General features: G+C 36.9%; 1 protein-coding gene across 1 annotated transcript; it reads right to left on the reverse strand.

The window, feature by feature from the left end:
• Positions 1 to 243: 243 nt before the first annotated feature.
• On the reverse strand, positions 244 to 13,500 carry LOC141657499 (5'-3' exoribonuclease 4; the record flags this gene model as incomplete). The annotated part of the gene is given in 22 exon segments (XM_074464759.1): positions 244 to 1,494; positions 1,593 to 1,672; positions 2,497 to 2,572; positions 3,028 to 3,132; positions 3,222 to 3,373; positions 4,351 to 4,425; positions 4,993 to 5,033; positions 5,124 to 5,200; positions 5,292 to 5,420; positions 5,586 to 5,656; positions 7,212 to 7,307; positions 7,958 to 8,044; positions 8,524 to 8,610; positions 9,237 to 9,314; positions 9,484 to 9,648; positions 9,759 to 9,899; positions 10,328 to 10,390; positions 10,492 to 10,611; positions 10,759 to 10,950; positions 11,030 to 11,106; positions 11,185 to 11,287; positions 12,945 to 13,500. Coding segments are annotated over 22 exon segments (2,823 nt in total). The 5' UTR covers positions 13,152 to 13,500.
• Positions 13,501 to 13,769: the final 269 nt, after the last annotated feature.

The raw sequence follows: 13,769 nt of genomic DNA on the forward strand, positions 1-13,769 counted from the left end.
TGCTGTCAGTCTCAGTTCTTTCTGTTGCCGAGTAATCTTGATTGATGTTGGGGTACAGTTACACATCATACGAGCTCGGTCAATCCAATCGGATCGTGTGGACAGTTGTTTGTGGTAAAACACAACTGTAATACATTTATAAACGATGCAGAACTTTTCAACAATAAACAATTAAATTATAAACGATGGTACATATAATGGGCCTTCTACCCTGAAATCTGAATTAGAACACTTGATTTAAAAAAAAAAAAAAAAAAAACAGAAAATACGCTGCCTTTTGTAATCCTGAACTTTGCCACCTGAACTATATAAGACTGTTTGATTCGCAGCCATCCATCCATCCAAAGGATATGTAAATCAGCATGCCCTGATATCCACGATATACACACAGCAGCGACAGGGAACGTTTTGCAGCCAAAGCACAAAAAGTTCTCATCTTTTGTCCGCCATTAAATATCCAAGAGTTGTCTGAAACCTTAACACTTTACTTTAGTCACATATTAACATCCTGACACAACATTCCTTCAACACTACTCTGCTTCATTTTAGTCTAAAAAGCTGAAAATTGTCACATACCATGCACTCATGCAGGCAACGCTGATCGGCATGCACCCACATTCATTACTTTCAGCCGGTTACATAATAATTACTCTTCTTCCCCAAGATATTGCACCCGCATTGTTTTAGCTCAATTAAAAGTGCAAGTCTGCAATCAATACACATATATACATACTTAAACCTATCGAAGCACATGTCAACTAGCTTAGCTTGTTAAGTCCTTAAGAGTACTCATGGCCTGGATTTGAAAGCCGCCAGCATCAAAAACTGCCCCTGGCTCCCTTTACGCCAAAAAAATGTAACCTTGTAGAAAGAGAATCAAAAGTTTTGACGCATCATCCTTGTTGCGTGGATCCTGCATCTGATGAACTATGGGGCCCATGTGTCTTGACTTGATACATCTGGCGAAGCTGCTGTTGCTGCTGAGGTAAAATCTCTTGCTGTCGAAAATACATGTTGTTTCCAGCTTCGGGTCTATTAATCCACTTGACAGGCGGCGACGGGAGTTGACTACCATTTTGCACAACATTGTGCTGAGCCCTAGGTCGCATCAACATTTGTGGCCGATTCCTAAGCCCATCCATTGTCAAATTTGACATGGCAACTCGAAGATCACGATTGTCTTCTGGCCTGCCATGGTATCTATCTCCCCGAGAGTCATAAGGCGCCCTAGGCCCATTGGGTGCACCTCGGGGGCCATGGTGGTGACTAGGCTGCCCATAATAGTAGTTGTTGTCGTCATAGTAGCCTCGTTCATACCCGGCAGGTCCGGCAGGTCTGGGCCTGTGAGACATAGGGTGTCCAGGATGATTCCGATATGGCATGTAATCTACTATAGGAGATGAGTCAATCTGTTTAATATTTAATGTATTCTTTAAAAGACGGTGAGCAGCTTGACCCAACTGAGGCCCACCTATTGCCCCCGGTACTTGTGGCCTGAAAGATCAAAAACGGCATAAGCAACATTATGAAAAATGATGAAAGAAGGAAATATTGCTGACGGGAACCTCTGAATGGAAAATGCTGAAATTTACCGTTCGCGCCCTGATTGCCTTCTGCTGTTCTGTTCATGCCATAATTCGGGGAAAGGTTTGACATCGGAATAGTTAATCACCTGCAGCGAAACAACTTCAAATCAAAAGATGTGGCTGAGGATAGTATACATATTATATATATTAAAAAAAAAAAAAAACGAACCGTACAATAGAATAAATAAACCCATGTTATACAAGAATAGCAGATATTGCGTACGAATAAAGAGTCGGGAAATTTGTCTCAGGATATCTATAGAAACAAAATAAACTAACTATAGAATAATTAACCCACATTATACTAGAATCACAAACTCTCATTCTTGGCGCGTCACAAGCTTGTGACGTCTCACAAACGGTTAAAATAATGTTAAATGAGGTGATTGTGAGTTGTCACAAGTTACTTCTTGTCACAAGCAAGAATAGCTGTACTCGAATAACAGATGCTGAGTAAAAATAAAGTGAATATCCAACATTACATTGATTTAGACAAAACATGGCCATAGTACACCAGTTTACCCCGCTACAGTATTAAAAATTCTGTCTGACACAGGATTTACAGCTAGATTGAACTTCTCGATAAACAGGCAGTTGGAAAACACGCACACATAGTTCACTCTGCAACGGTATTAAAACTTTTTGGGAGCTTTAAGTTGGTTTATGTAAATGCAACAACTTTACTCCAATGCCCCCAATTCCCACCCGTGCCCATGTGTTAAGAAATGGAAAGGATGTGTCTAGATGAACTCTAATAAAAACTGTGATGTAAAATGCTCTGTTATTTCACAAGAGGTTATGCAACAACGGACTACATTGAAACAAAATTAAAGGACAGTAACAGAGATCTCAGATCCGCAAGCACAATTGATAATCTTCTAAGATATTCTAACTACAAAGGACCACAAACCTTTGCTGGCATGATCACTCCCTTTGGACATTCTGCAATGTGTTTATGAGGCAGAGGATTCAAGTATGTGATGTTTCTGTAGAAGAAATTATTGCTCCCAGAGTAAGCTTTGAAATCAAATATAACATCTGTGACTTTGACTCTTCATTTCAAAGACCGTATCAGTGTGCAACAAGAAGGATAGAGGTACAAAATCCTTAACCGACAGTTACTAATCCGATACTTTTACCAGAGAGAAAAAGGGAAGCTTGAATGATAAAAGTTGAGAACTCTTATAAGAAGCATAAAGTGTGATGTTTAATGTTTTTAAGCCTTACGTGCCACATATCTGCCTATATCACCTCAAAAACACAACATAATTATTTATTACTTTTAAATAAAATCTGTCTTGAAAGCCCGTCCTCTTTTAAGAACATAGTCTGAGTCATGGCGTGTCCATACTGGGAAACGTACCCGTATTTGACACCTGTACATAATTCTGAGTTACATAGCAGATAAGACAACTATGCCACATCTCAAGAAAAGACTTACAGAGCTTGATTATTGATAATATCTGGTAGCCCAGCAACACTGGAGGGGATCACTTGTCTCCACCCATTCCTCTCAGATATCCAAAGATATCCATTCATCCCGCCGCTAAAAAAAAAATAATAATCTTTCACTATATCTGTAAGTGTTAAGGCATGTACTAATCCACTGATGATACTGCAGTAAGGAAATCAAACCTAACATTGGTGTCGATAGGCCAAGCATATCTTTGCTGGGGTGGTAGCTGATAAAAGAAATGGTAAAATGATACAATTTGTGATGCCAAAGGATGAGCAGGATGCACATACAGCAAATCAAGCATCGCACTGTTTCGTAACTGTTCTTGTACCTGCAAATGTGCACTACTATTAGGGATTCTCACATTCACCAAGATGCTCCCTCCATCTTTCATTTATGTTGTCCACATTTGACTTTGATGGATTTGACCAATGTTTGTACATAATAGACGACAATAGACTATAGTCAATGCCTCTTTGTGTTGCTAACATAAGGGTAAGGCTACGTAAATCCAACCCCCCCCCCTCCCTACCTCACAATTTGCGGGGGCCATTGAGGCGTTGTTGTTGTTGTATAATATGAAAAACAGTTGTTTTGACGAACAAAACAGGACAAAGTTCACAATGAATCCTTACTCGCATTCTAAAAACAAAATTGAATTGGTCCAAGTTGACATTGCTTGACCGCCAAAGGCAATTAGGGACAATAAATTTGAGATGGGATGCAGTAATTCCAAAGGTAGTCAGCCAAAGGGGTTACAGGATTGGGGGTAAATGTTACATGAGGAATGCTCAAGAAAAAGTAGATACGGACAAAAATGAGAATGATTAAGGGAAGACAAGGAGTGGTAGAGACTAGAGAGAGGATGAAGGGTGGGTGGGTGGGTGAAAGGAGAGAGGAGGGATCATTACCTCCATATGAGAGTAATACATCAACCTAGGAAGAGGTGGATAACTATAACCTCCATCCACCACAACCACTACCTCTAATTCCTATATATTTTTCCTCCATTACTCCCCTAACAATCACCTCAAGAGGAGTAGGGGACTCAAGTATGAAAAGGTCACCAGAAATGATGTCGCACTGAGTAAAATCAAACACAAAAATAAATCTGTGCATTGAGCTAAAACGCTTAAAAAAAGTAATTGCCCAAGAAAAAAGCAACTCTTAGCCTTTTCGGTATATACAAAAAAAAGCTAATCAATGATTTGAACCAAATTATGCCCACATTTTTGGTAGATAATAGCTACTTGGAAGATAGAAATAAAATTTGTACGACAGAATGAAGGTGTTACATCTATTACTTACTGTCAAAGTAGCCTCAAGATTCTTTGTCTCATCAAGCAATTTCTTCTCATCAATAAACGGCAGCTTAGCAATACCCTGGTCACAAGATAAGAGGGATTAGATCAAAAGATTAAAAATAACTATCATCAAGGGAAGATAATGGAGCCGGAGGACAGCAGTGTGTCCTGCTTTTAATTTCTATTGCAGCACTCTTGAAGGGAGGGTTAGACCATAATTGCGTGGTTCAGGGTTCAGTCAGCTGATCATCAAACCAAATCATCCGTATTTAGAACAGAGTCCTTTCAATGAACTCGAATTCATTACCCGAATTGGGTTGAATATGTAACCATGCAACGATCGCAAATGTGTCGTTAGACTCCCCATCTCACCTTTCGCAGAGACTATATATTGCTCCATTTCACTATGATCTTGTTACTTTTGGGCACAATATTTTAGGGAAAAGGAACATGGGTTCTTAATTAAAGAGGGTGCGTGGAGTAAGAGATGGGGTAATATTATCCACATATTTTGTGTCAAACGGAAAGAGGAAGATCATAGAGAAAAGGCCCGAAATGGAAAGGAAGATTTTAGTGAAATGGAAGTAGTACAGAAACTTCCGAGAAAAGAAAAGGAGAAATGAAATCTGGCTTAGCTTCAACATACCTGCCACGCAAAGCGTTTACCATTCATATCAATCTCAAAATCTGGCATACATGAAAAGAAAAATAAAAGCAATTATGAGACATGATGATGGATGCAGCTACTTAGAATACTGAACAGCTAATCAACATTACCGGCAGGATAGAACTCCTGCAAGGGTGATGATGGGTCTGTCATCAACTTCCTGTACATCTCAGGCAGAGCATTGGAACTGTATAATATCAGACATTGTATATTAGTTAGGTTATCTTTGAGACGTTACAGATATTAATTTGAAATCTAACTGCGATAAATATTATAACCTGGCAGCCGGTAGAGTTCCCAAGAGCTGGTCAAAAGGCTTGAAAGGCTCTCCCAAGAAAAATGTTATTTCCATATCAGTTAGATCTTTAAGATCCGAAGCGAATGGAGCATAGTGGTATGGATAGAACCTTTAAGAAAGAAAGTTATCTATTTTAACGAGCAAGTCGATAAATAAGTAAGAGTTCATAACAGAAACATGAATTGATGGATACAACAATAACAACATCCATCTTTTAAGGACAATAAAACTCGGGAAAACAACAGAACATCTAACAACTATAGTCCATAATTACCATTGCCATGAGCTAACACCTTGGTAGTAGTAACGGCAAACCCAACACAAACCTTCAACATACTTCAAAACCTGCACATATACAGAAAGACTTGTTAAACACCAGATATTGAAAAAGATGATTACATGAGCATCTCCAGTGTCAACTGTCAGGCAGATAGCATAAGCATCATTATAAGCAATGAGTCTTAACTGAATTTACAACTGAAGAGCACGCAACTGCCAGATGAAACTACGCACACATGACATGACAACACACAGCAAAAATTCGACACAAGTCTAACCTATGACACCACTTGTCTGGAAAAAAAAGCAAACTCACCAAATAATTATTACAGTAACAGCAGTCGTTTACAGTTTAAAAGAATGAATTAACTAGTCAGTGAACTAAGCCAAGCAAACTTGAGTGAACCAACTAACTGAGCTGATCAAAGTAGAACAAACATCATAAATGACCACTGCATTCATCGCCGAGATCAGTGAAAAAACAGAGCAGAATTTACAACTCAAGAATATAATAATTAACAAATATAATTTATGAAATAAAAGGATGGGGGCATGAAGCAAGGTTGTTAGAATCGGGATTCTTCTTTGGATCAAAGATGAAGTGGTAGGATTGGATCGTGGATCGCGGGATCGAATCGAGGATTGTAAAATCCTACACATAGCTTGGATAAACAAGCTTGTGTAAAAAATTGGTATAATTTGTGAAGTATAATGTTAAGAGTCTATTTAACGAAATGGAACTCTTTATAATCATATCAATATAGGAGTATTACATATACCTTTACTTGAGTTGGAAGTACAAAAAAAAAAAAAAAAAAAAAAAAAAAAAAAAAAAAAAAAATAAGAGAAACATGAGCCTTTTACGATCCTACCATCAATGCCACATGATCATGTACGATCCTATAACAATCCTTCCACTAAAATGATCCTACCACGATTTGAATCGTTATCCATAATTATGATCATAGGATCGTAAGATACGGATCGCGATTTTGACAATTGTGACTTGAAGGACGAATAACGAGAAGGACATTTTGTTTTTTCCTTCTTTGGATGGAGGGATTACGGGGAGAAGGAAGGAGAGGGATCCCTTGTTTGGTTAGCAAGTTGGATAGGAGGAATTTTAGCGAGATCCGTTTACCCTCCTTAAACCAAATAAAAATTCTTCAATATGGGAAGACGTGGAAATAAAATGACTTTTGTGCATTCCCTCTCCCTCCCTTTCCCTCACCTCCCCTTCAGTCTATGTATCCCAAGAAAGGGTTAGTGTTCTATACTTAGATGATAGAAGAGCATCTATGGCCTAGCAAAAGCTGGAAAGCTGAAGATACCCAGCACATCGTAGAGGCCAGTATCAATGACATCACACATCTTAGATTTTCTTCCAATCTTCCTAATCACTTCAAAGGTTAAGTTTTTAATCCAACTCTGCTCATAATTTAACATAAAATTTCGGCAATCTCATTATAAGGAATGAAATTAGACACGATGAAACAAGTTTCAGCATGAATGGTTCGTCCGAACTCTTCATTAACGAGAAAACAACAAGGTATGAACGCAGAATATCTCAAAGGCATTACTTTCCGATAAAAAATTACGCATCAACATTGAAGTCACTCACCACTTCTTTTCTAATCTTGTCAATTTCTGAAGGACTTGTAACACCAAATTTCTCGGAATAATACCTCTCCTTGTAACCAGGCTCCCCTAGTTTGATCTGCAAAAAATCCAAAATTGTTATGGAGTACACACTCAAACGACGTCAGTAGTACAGAACATAAGCTCAAACACGTCAATCACAAAAAAGACAAAAAGCAGTAATAAAATGAACAAGCAGAGTCAAAAATTCAAAAAACAGTAAATGTACAGAATGTATATGATTTAATTAAATATTCCTAAATTCTAATATTAGATAGGGGAATAGCTGTATATCAGTATCTAATCAATGACAGGGAGATGTAATGTCTGCATGTAGATTCCTTCCTATATCGTTACTTCAACTCCCGAGTAAATGATAGTTAATACAGTACTTGTAAAATACAGAAGCATCAATAGTAATACAGCCCTTGGAATTAGCCTCATACAAAAAAGTAGAATGAAAGTGATTTTATAGAAAAGATTAGGGCACACAACCGCAACCAAGTTCACCAGTACCTCAGCTTTTGGCTTAGAGAAGGTACCAGAGTAGTAGACTAGTACTACAGTATCATACTGATTACGACTTGAACAGCTAAAGATTCCAACAAAAAAAGCACCGGAATACGAAAAATATCATCCAACAGAAGTAAAACCCTTTAGATGTCACCGAAAATCATTGTTTGACATTGATTTTGTACAAGTTACAAGAAACAACAGACATAGCCTAACCTTGTCCTCAACAGGCACTGAAGGCTCTTCCAATGAATCTTTTGGCTCTCTTCTTGACTTGTTTTTCTCCTCATTGATCTCCATTATCTGAGAATAAAGAGTATCTATCTCATATATTTCACACGATTGCTTAACAAATAACAATAAAACTCAAAGCAAACGCCAAAGATGTGACACCAGATAGAAATCAAAGAAAAGATCAGTGCAACAAGCAAACAGTGAAATAAAGATTAGAGCTAAAGAGCTGACAAAAAGTGAAGTACGTCTGACAAGAGAAGACAAAAGACTGAGAGGCTAAAAGATTACATGGCAACCCTTATCTAGATCAGAAAAGATTAATAAGTTCTACTTGTTAAAAAATAAAATAAATAAAAATAAAACAGCCTTTGAAATGCAACATAAGACACAAAGCTGTAACAAAAGGTGACACTGCTTCAAATAGAAAGCAGGTGATCAATGTGGCACATTAAATAGCACTCAGTTTACATGTAACAGGTGTGCAAAATACACCAACACTAAATCAAAATATCAGGCAAGGAAATAATTAAATCTAGAGAGTTAGGCACCTGCTGTATGCGGGAACGTTTATGAAAGATTTGGTCTTCATGAACTGCAACTGATTGAACAAAGTACTCCACTCTATCAAGAAAGACCTGAGAAAATAATAGTTATTGATACTAGCTGCATTACAAGAAATATAAATTATAAAGACGCGTCAATTCCTTTACAAAAATATATTTAACTATGATAAACTATGGAATAGAAAAGGTTAGAAAGAAAATGTTTTCTGCTAGATCACTTTTCTCTAAATTCAATCTCCTCTATAATCCAATAAATAAGATGTCTCAACTCTCACATTCATACCAACAGTTAGCATGTGTTTCATATTCAATGTACAGGAAACATGAGACACGCTAAAAGTCAGAGAAATATTAGAACACATGAACTCGGAGATAAAACATTATTGTACTTTTTGAAGTCTACTACTAAACTTGTTTTAGCTTAGCACTTGTTAGTTTTCCTTAATTATTGGACAATTAGCTAAAACCTTTAACAAGCAGAAATAGAGAGGCTTAAAATGAACAAGGGGCAGTAAAATCCATGTATCCTAAGAATAAACTTTTCACATAATACCCAAAAGGATAGGAAATGTAAAACATAATTATAACATTGTGATCAAAATTTTTGCACAGTATTCATCTTCATTCATGCATCATAAAATGAAAATGTACAAAAAACAGATCTACAAAGTAATTGCAAATAAATGAACAGAACTCACTTCACCAGCCTCCGTAAGATAACCACCCATAGCAGCAAATTCTCTTCTATATACATGCATCAGCAAATTTATAGCACCCTTCAAAAAATAAAACAAGCTTCATCACGACAAAGGTCTGCTAAGTCCGGAAAGAAAGAAGCCAGATAAAAAAGTATACTGCATCTCTCTGTATATACACACAATATACCATGAAAAGATATAAGTTATAACAGTAAATGCATTCAAAGGATACATGACATTTTTATACCTCCCGTATTTCTAGTGTAGGCATATGTGGAAGGAAGTCATTGCCCACAAAGAAACAGAGAAACACGAAATCATCAATCAGGCGTTCAAAGTTGGTCTTAAATGGAGGATTGAGAATCTCCAGATCATATTGCAGATACTCTCTCAAAATCCAAATATTGAGAAACTGTAACAACAAGCAGAAACAATATGAGACAGTCGAATACAAAAAAAAATGACAGATGGCTACAGGCAAACTGAAAAGAACCACAGAAGCAGGGAGGTCCACCAGCATACTTGATATTTTTTCTTGTATACAGGGGTTTCATCTACTAAATTTCCATTTTGGTCACCAGAGTTGCCATGACAATCAGCAGCAAAATGACCAATTTGTCCACAACGGAAACATTTCTCCTGTTGCGAAGGCATAAGGACCACCTAAAGGGAAGAAAACAAAGCCAATGAAATACGAAAAGAGATAAATCAGCCATTCACATCGCTTGGTTAAAAGCTAAAATATAAAGGTACAAAGCAAAATGACTCGTACAGAGTAACCATAAAAGCAAAGTGAAATGGATGTGTCTGACAACCTAAACCAAAGGCCCATGTAAATAGACCAAAATAAGACACATTTAGAACGATAAAAAAAGACAAACACAACCGCAAAGACATAAATCTCCAACCTCAGTCAAAGGTACCCCATGTTCAAAATTTCAAGGGGTACCATTCTTCAGAGGTGTCTCTCTTTTTCTTGAGGGAGTTAGATTATATAAGATATAGCTAAAACGTACACCATAGAGTGCATACATGTACAAAAAGACTGCCAATCATTATCCCACAAAGTACGAGGTTATGCAGTAACCAACCTCTCTCAAAATTGAGAAGTGGACCTCATGTGTGGCTAAAGCCAACATTATCAAATCAGCATCCTGTAGATTTGACAAACAATTTGGTTAAACAAAAGTTGCATGCATACATATCACAGATATCGGGGCAAATACATGGACGTTAAAAATTGCATAGAACTCACAAGTCCATAGAGACAATGTCGAGTATTTGGATCAAAACCAGGAAGGTTTCTTTGCAAGCGAATGTATGACATAACTTTATGTTCTCCTTCACCAGGCACATTGGCATCAGACAGAATAACCTTCAGAGAAGCACCCAATGGAATCGCATAAATATACTTCGATTATCTTGAAATTCAGAAGCACAGAAAAATGATAAAGAAGAGATTGCTCCAGAATAAGAGATTTTTCCATTGACTGAAGAGGACAGTAGTTACAAAAAAAGATACCTTCATCTTCCGCCACCCGGGATGATTGTTCAAACGTTTCTGAATATAATATTGAAGAGCCACCGACAGCACAAACATAAACTCTGTCCCTGGAGTAATGACATTTGAGTCACAGGTTTCTGCTTTCTCTTTCGAAGCTAGGATCTGTCCTTCAGCCTCAAACTCCTTCCTCAATCTTTCCTCTTCTGCTTCCTAGGATGAAAAAACAAACAACTCATCAGAGGGAGTAGGGAAAAGTCAATTGGACAAAAAAAACTAAAATTTGTCTCACAGCATCAGCAGCATCTTTTGCAGCTCTGAAACGTCGGGAGCGTTGCTGATTCATCTTAGCTCTTGGCGCAACTCCATCTATCATAAGTCACAAATGAATCAATTTCATACAGTAGACTTCCAATAATATACGAAGCCAAGGTCAAATGCAATTACCAATTGCCATATAGAGAATCTTCCTTGGGCGAACCAATGAGATGAGATGATCAATGTAGGCAAACATTGTTTTGAACACATCATCATATGTTGTGGGTGGAGGCTGCATTTTAACATAAATTCGAAGTCAACATTTACAATCTCCGCTCAGTACCGTGAACTACTTTTTGCTAGTTAACCTACACGGAATAGGGGTTATATATATGCAAAAAGAGAAAAAAAATGATAGTGCTAGGATCTAGGATACATTCATCAAAGAAAAAGCAGAGAGAAATTACAAATACTATCAAATAGTAGCGTTGCATATGTGCTAGCCTATACCCAACCATAATGAAACTAAAGTTAACGAAATCCTAGCTAATCAATATTCATGCACCGGCACTATAACCAACTTAATCACAATTTATTGTGTGTGAAGAAAATATCCACTATCAAGACTCGCCCTGAGGCACATTTTTTAAACAAAGCATACTATGCCAGGATTGAAGACTTCTAAGGTCCACGTAGAAGGATGTATGATCAATAATTTGTTGACCAATAGAATTTTCCATGACCTAAAAACCAGAAGTTCAAAACTTATTTCCCCAGTTCTCATCCTTCCATATTCCAGAACAAAAATGTATCACGCATGGACAAGTTCTCAACTCGTAAGAGATGCAATCATTACTAACCGAATAAACCAAAGCACAGAACTTTCTTTTCTTGGCAACCTCTCCGGAACAAATTTCATCACAAAGGTCAACTCACATATCATTATGGCACTAAATACACCAAAATTCCGCTCATTAGCTAATGTCAAAAACTCAACTTTCATCTAAACCGAATCCATCCAGCTACTTGTATTAATAAAATCTCAAATCATAGTTTTCATTCAATGCTCCAACCTAGCCTACTAATAATTGTACCTTAGAATTAAAAAATGGAAAACTTGATCCACAAAGTCTCATCTTTCTACATTCCAAGTGAGCAACCATCTTTCATGTATCTCATCTGTGACACGAACTAAAAGATCCATCTCTAACATAACAAATAACCTAAAGTTTGTATCTTTCGAACAGTTCAGCAAATACACCAAAAAAAATACAGTTTGTAATCATAAACCACAACTTAGATAGTAAAATAACCATAAAATGAACACAATTCAGCTAATTAACGGATAACCCCCATTTCACCCACACTTGAAATACGAATACATAATTCCCAAATACAAAATTAGATGAACACCCCCAAAAGCTCAAAACTTCCACTAAACTGAGATCCACACAGCTACTTTTCACTTGTAATTAAATACCCCATCTCTTCCATTTTCATTTTTAACGACGACATCCTCATGTTCACAGCGCTAACAAGATCTCAGGCAATTCAATATTCATATAGCCAGAAATCAAAAGAAGGGCTTTTCAAAATTTTCAGCTACTTCCTATACCCAAATTCTCATCACCAGCTCAAAAAGTACAGAAAACAAAGCATCAAAATAAACAAAAAAAAAAAAAAAAGCTCATGAAACAATGCCACGCTAACTTATCCACACAATAATTCAAATCCCATGATTTCTACACCTAACAACAACCACAAAGATCAAAACTTTTAACTAAACTGTGCTAAGAAATCCACAAAATTTCAATTCCAACACTTTTAATAGACCTACTTGAAAACCTAAATGGAAAAGTAGATGCTTCATAGTTACCGTATAGGTTTTCATTACGAAAAATGTATAGAATAAAATGGAACGGAGGAAGTATTAAATTATACATTTATACCTTTTTGTCAGGGTGGAAACAAGGGTGAATAATCCCATTCATATCCAAGTATAAATTATCAAACTCCATGGCATTAGGGTTTGGTTTAGTAACATCAACAGGCTGTAGGACGCCGTTTCCATCTTCCTTTGGTTCTTCTTCAACGACGTCGGAGATCGCCAAAGGATAACGATCAGCTAACCACCTGTAGAATGCTGGAACACCCATTCAATCAATGAATAAATTAATTAATAATTGTAAATGGAAAGTTGACAAGATCTGTTCTTTGATATGGAAACTCTAGATTTGGGGAAAAGAGAAATTGAAGAACCCTAATTTGGGTTTTGAATTGGGAATTGACTACTTTTCTGTGTAGATGTTGGACAACTTATACACAAATGTATGTGTAAGGATGTAGAAAAAATAACGAAACAAAAGGTTGATGAAATTTCTGAGTTCACAATTAATTACTTTCGTGTGACTGCGTGTGTGTCCTTATCTTTTTTTTTTTTTTTTTGAAGGATGTGTGTCCTTATCTCAAATACAAGAAAATACAAAACTTTTGAATGATTTCTTTGGTGGGATATTTTGTAATTTTTGCTTCTAATCCTTCTCTTCTACTCCAGTGCTCATCAATTTTTTTTAGACAATTGTATACTATTTTATATCTTGTTAGTTGTTGCGCCCTTTTCTCCATGGCGCGCCTCATAATTGGTGAAATGCTAGGCGGAATTGAATCGAGATTGAGCGTGTGGAAGTACAAGGCGAAATGACATTGTTAATAATGCGTAATAAAAGTGTAAAATCATGTCACATGTTTTGTCTTAGTGTCAGGAATGTAACACA

This window comes from Silene latifolia, chromosome 5, assembly GCF_048544455.1.
Source record: "Silene latifolia isolate original U9 population chromosome 5, ASM4854445v1, whole genome shotgun sequence".
In the NCBI taxonomy this organism is placed as follows: domain Eukaryota; kingdom Viridiplantae; phylum Streptophyta; class Magnoliopsida; order Caryophyllales; family Caryophyllaceae; genus Silene; species Silene latifolia.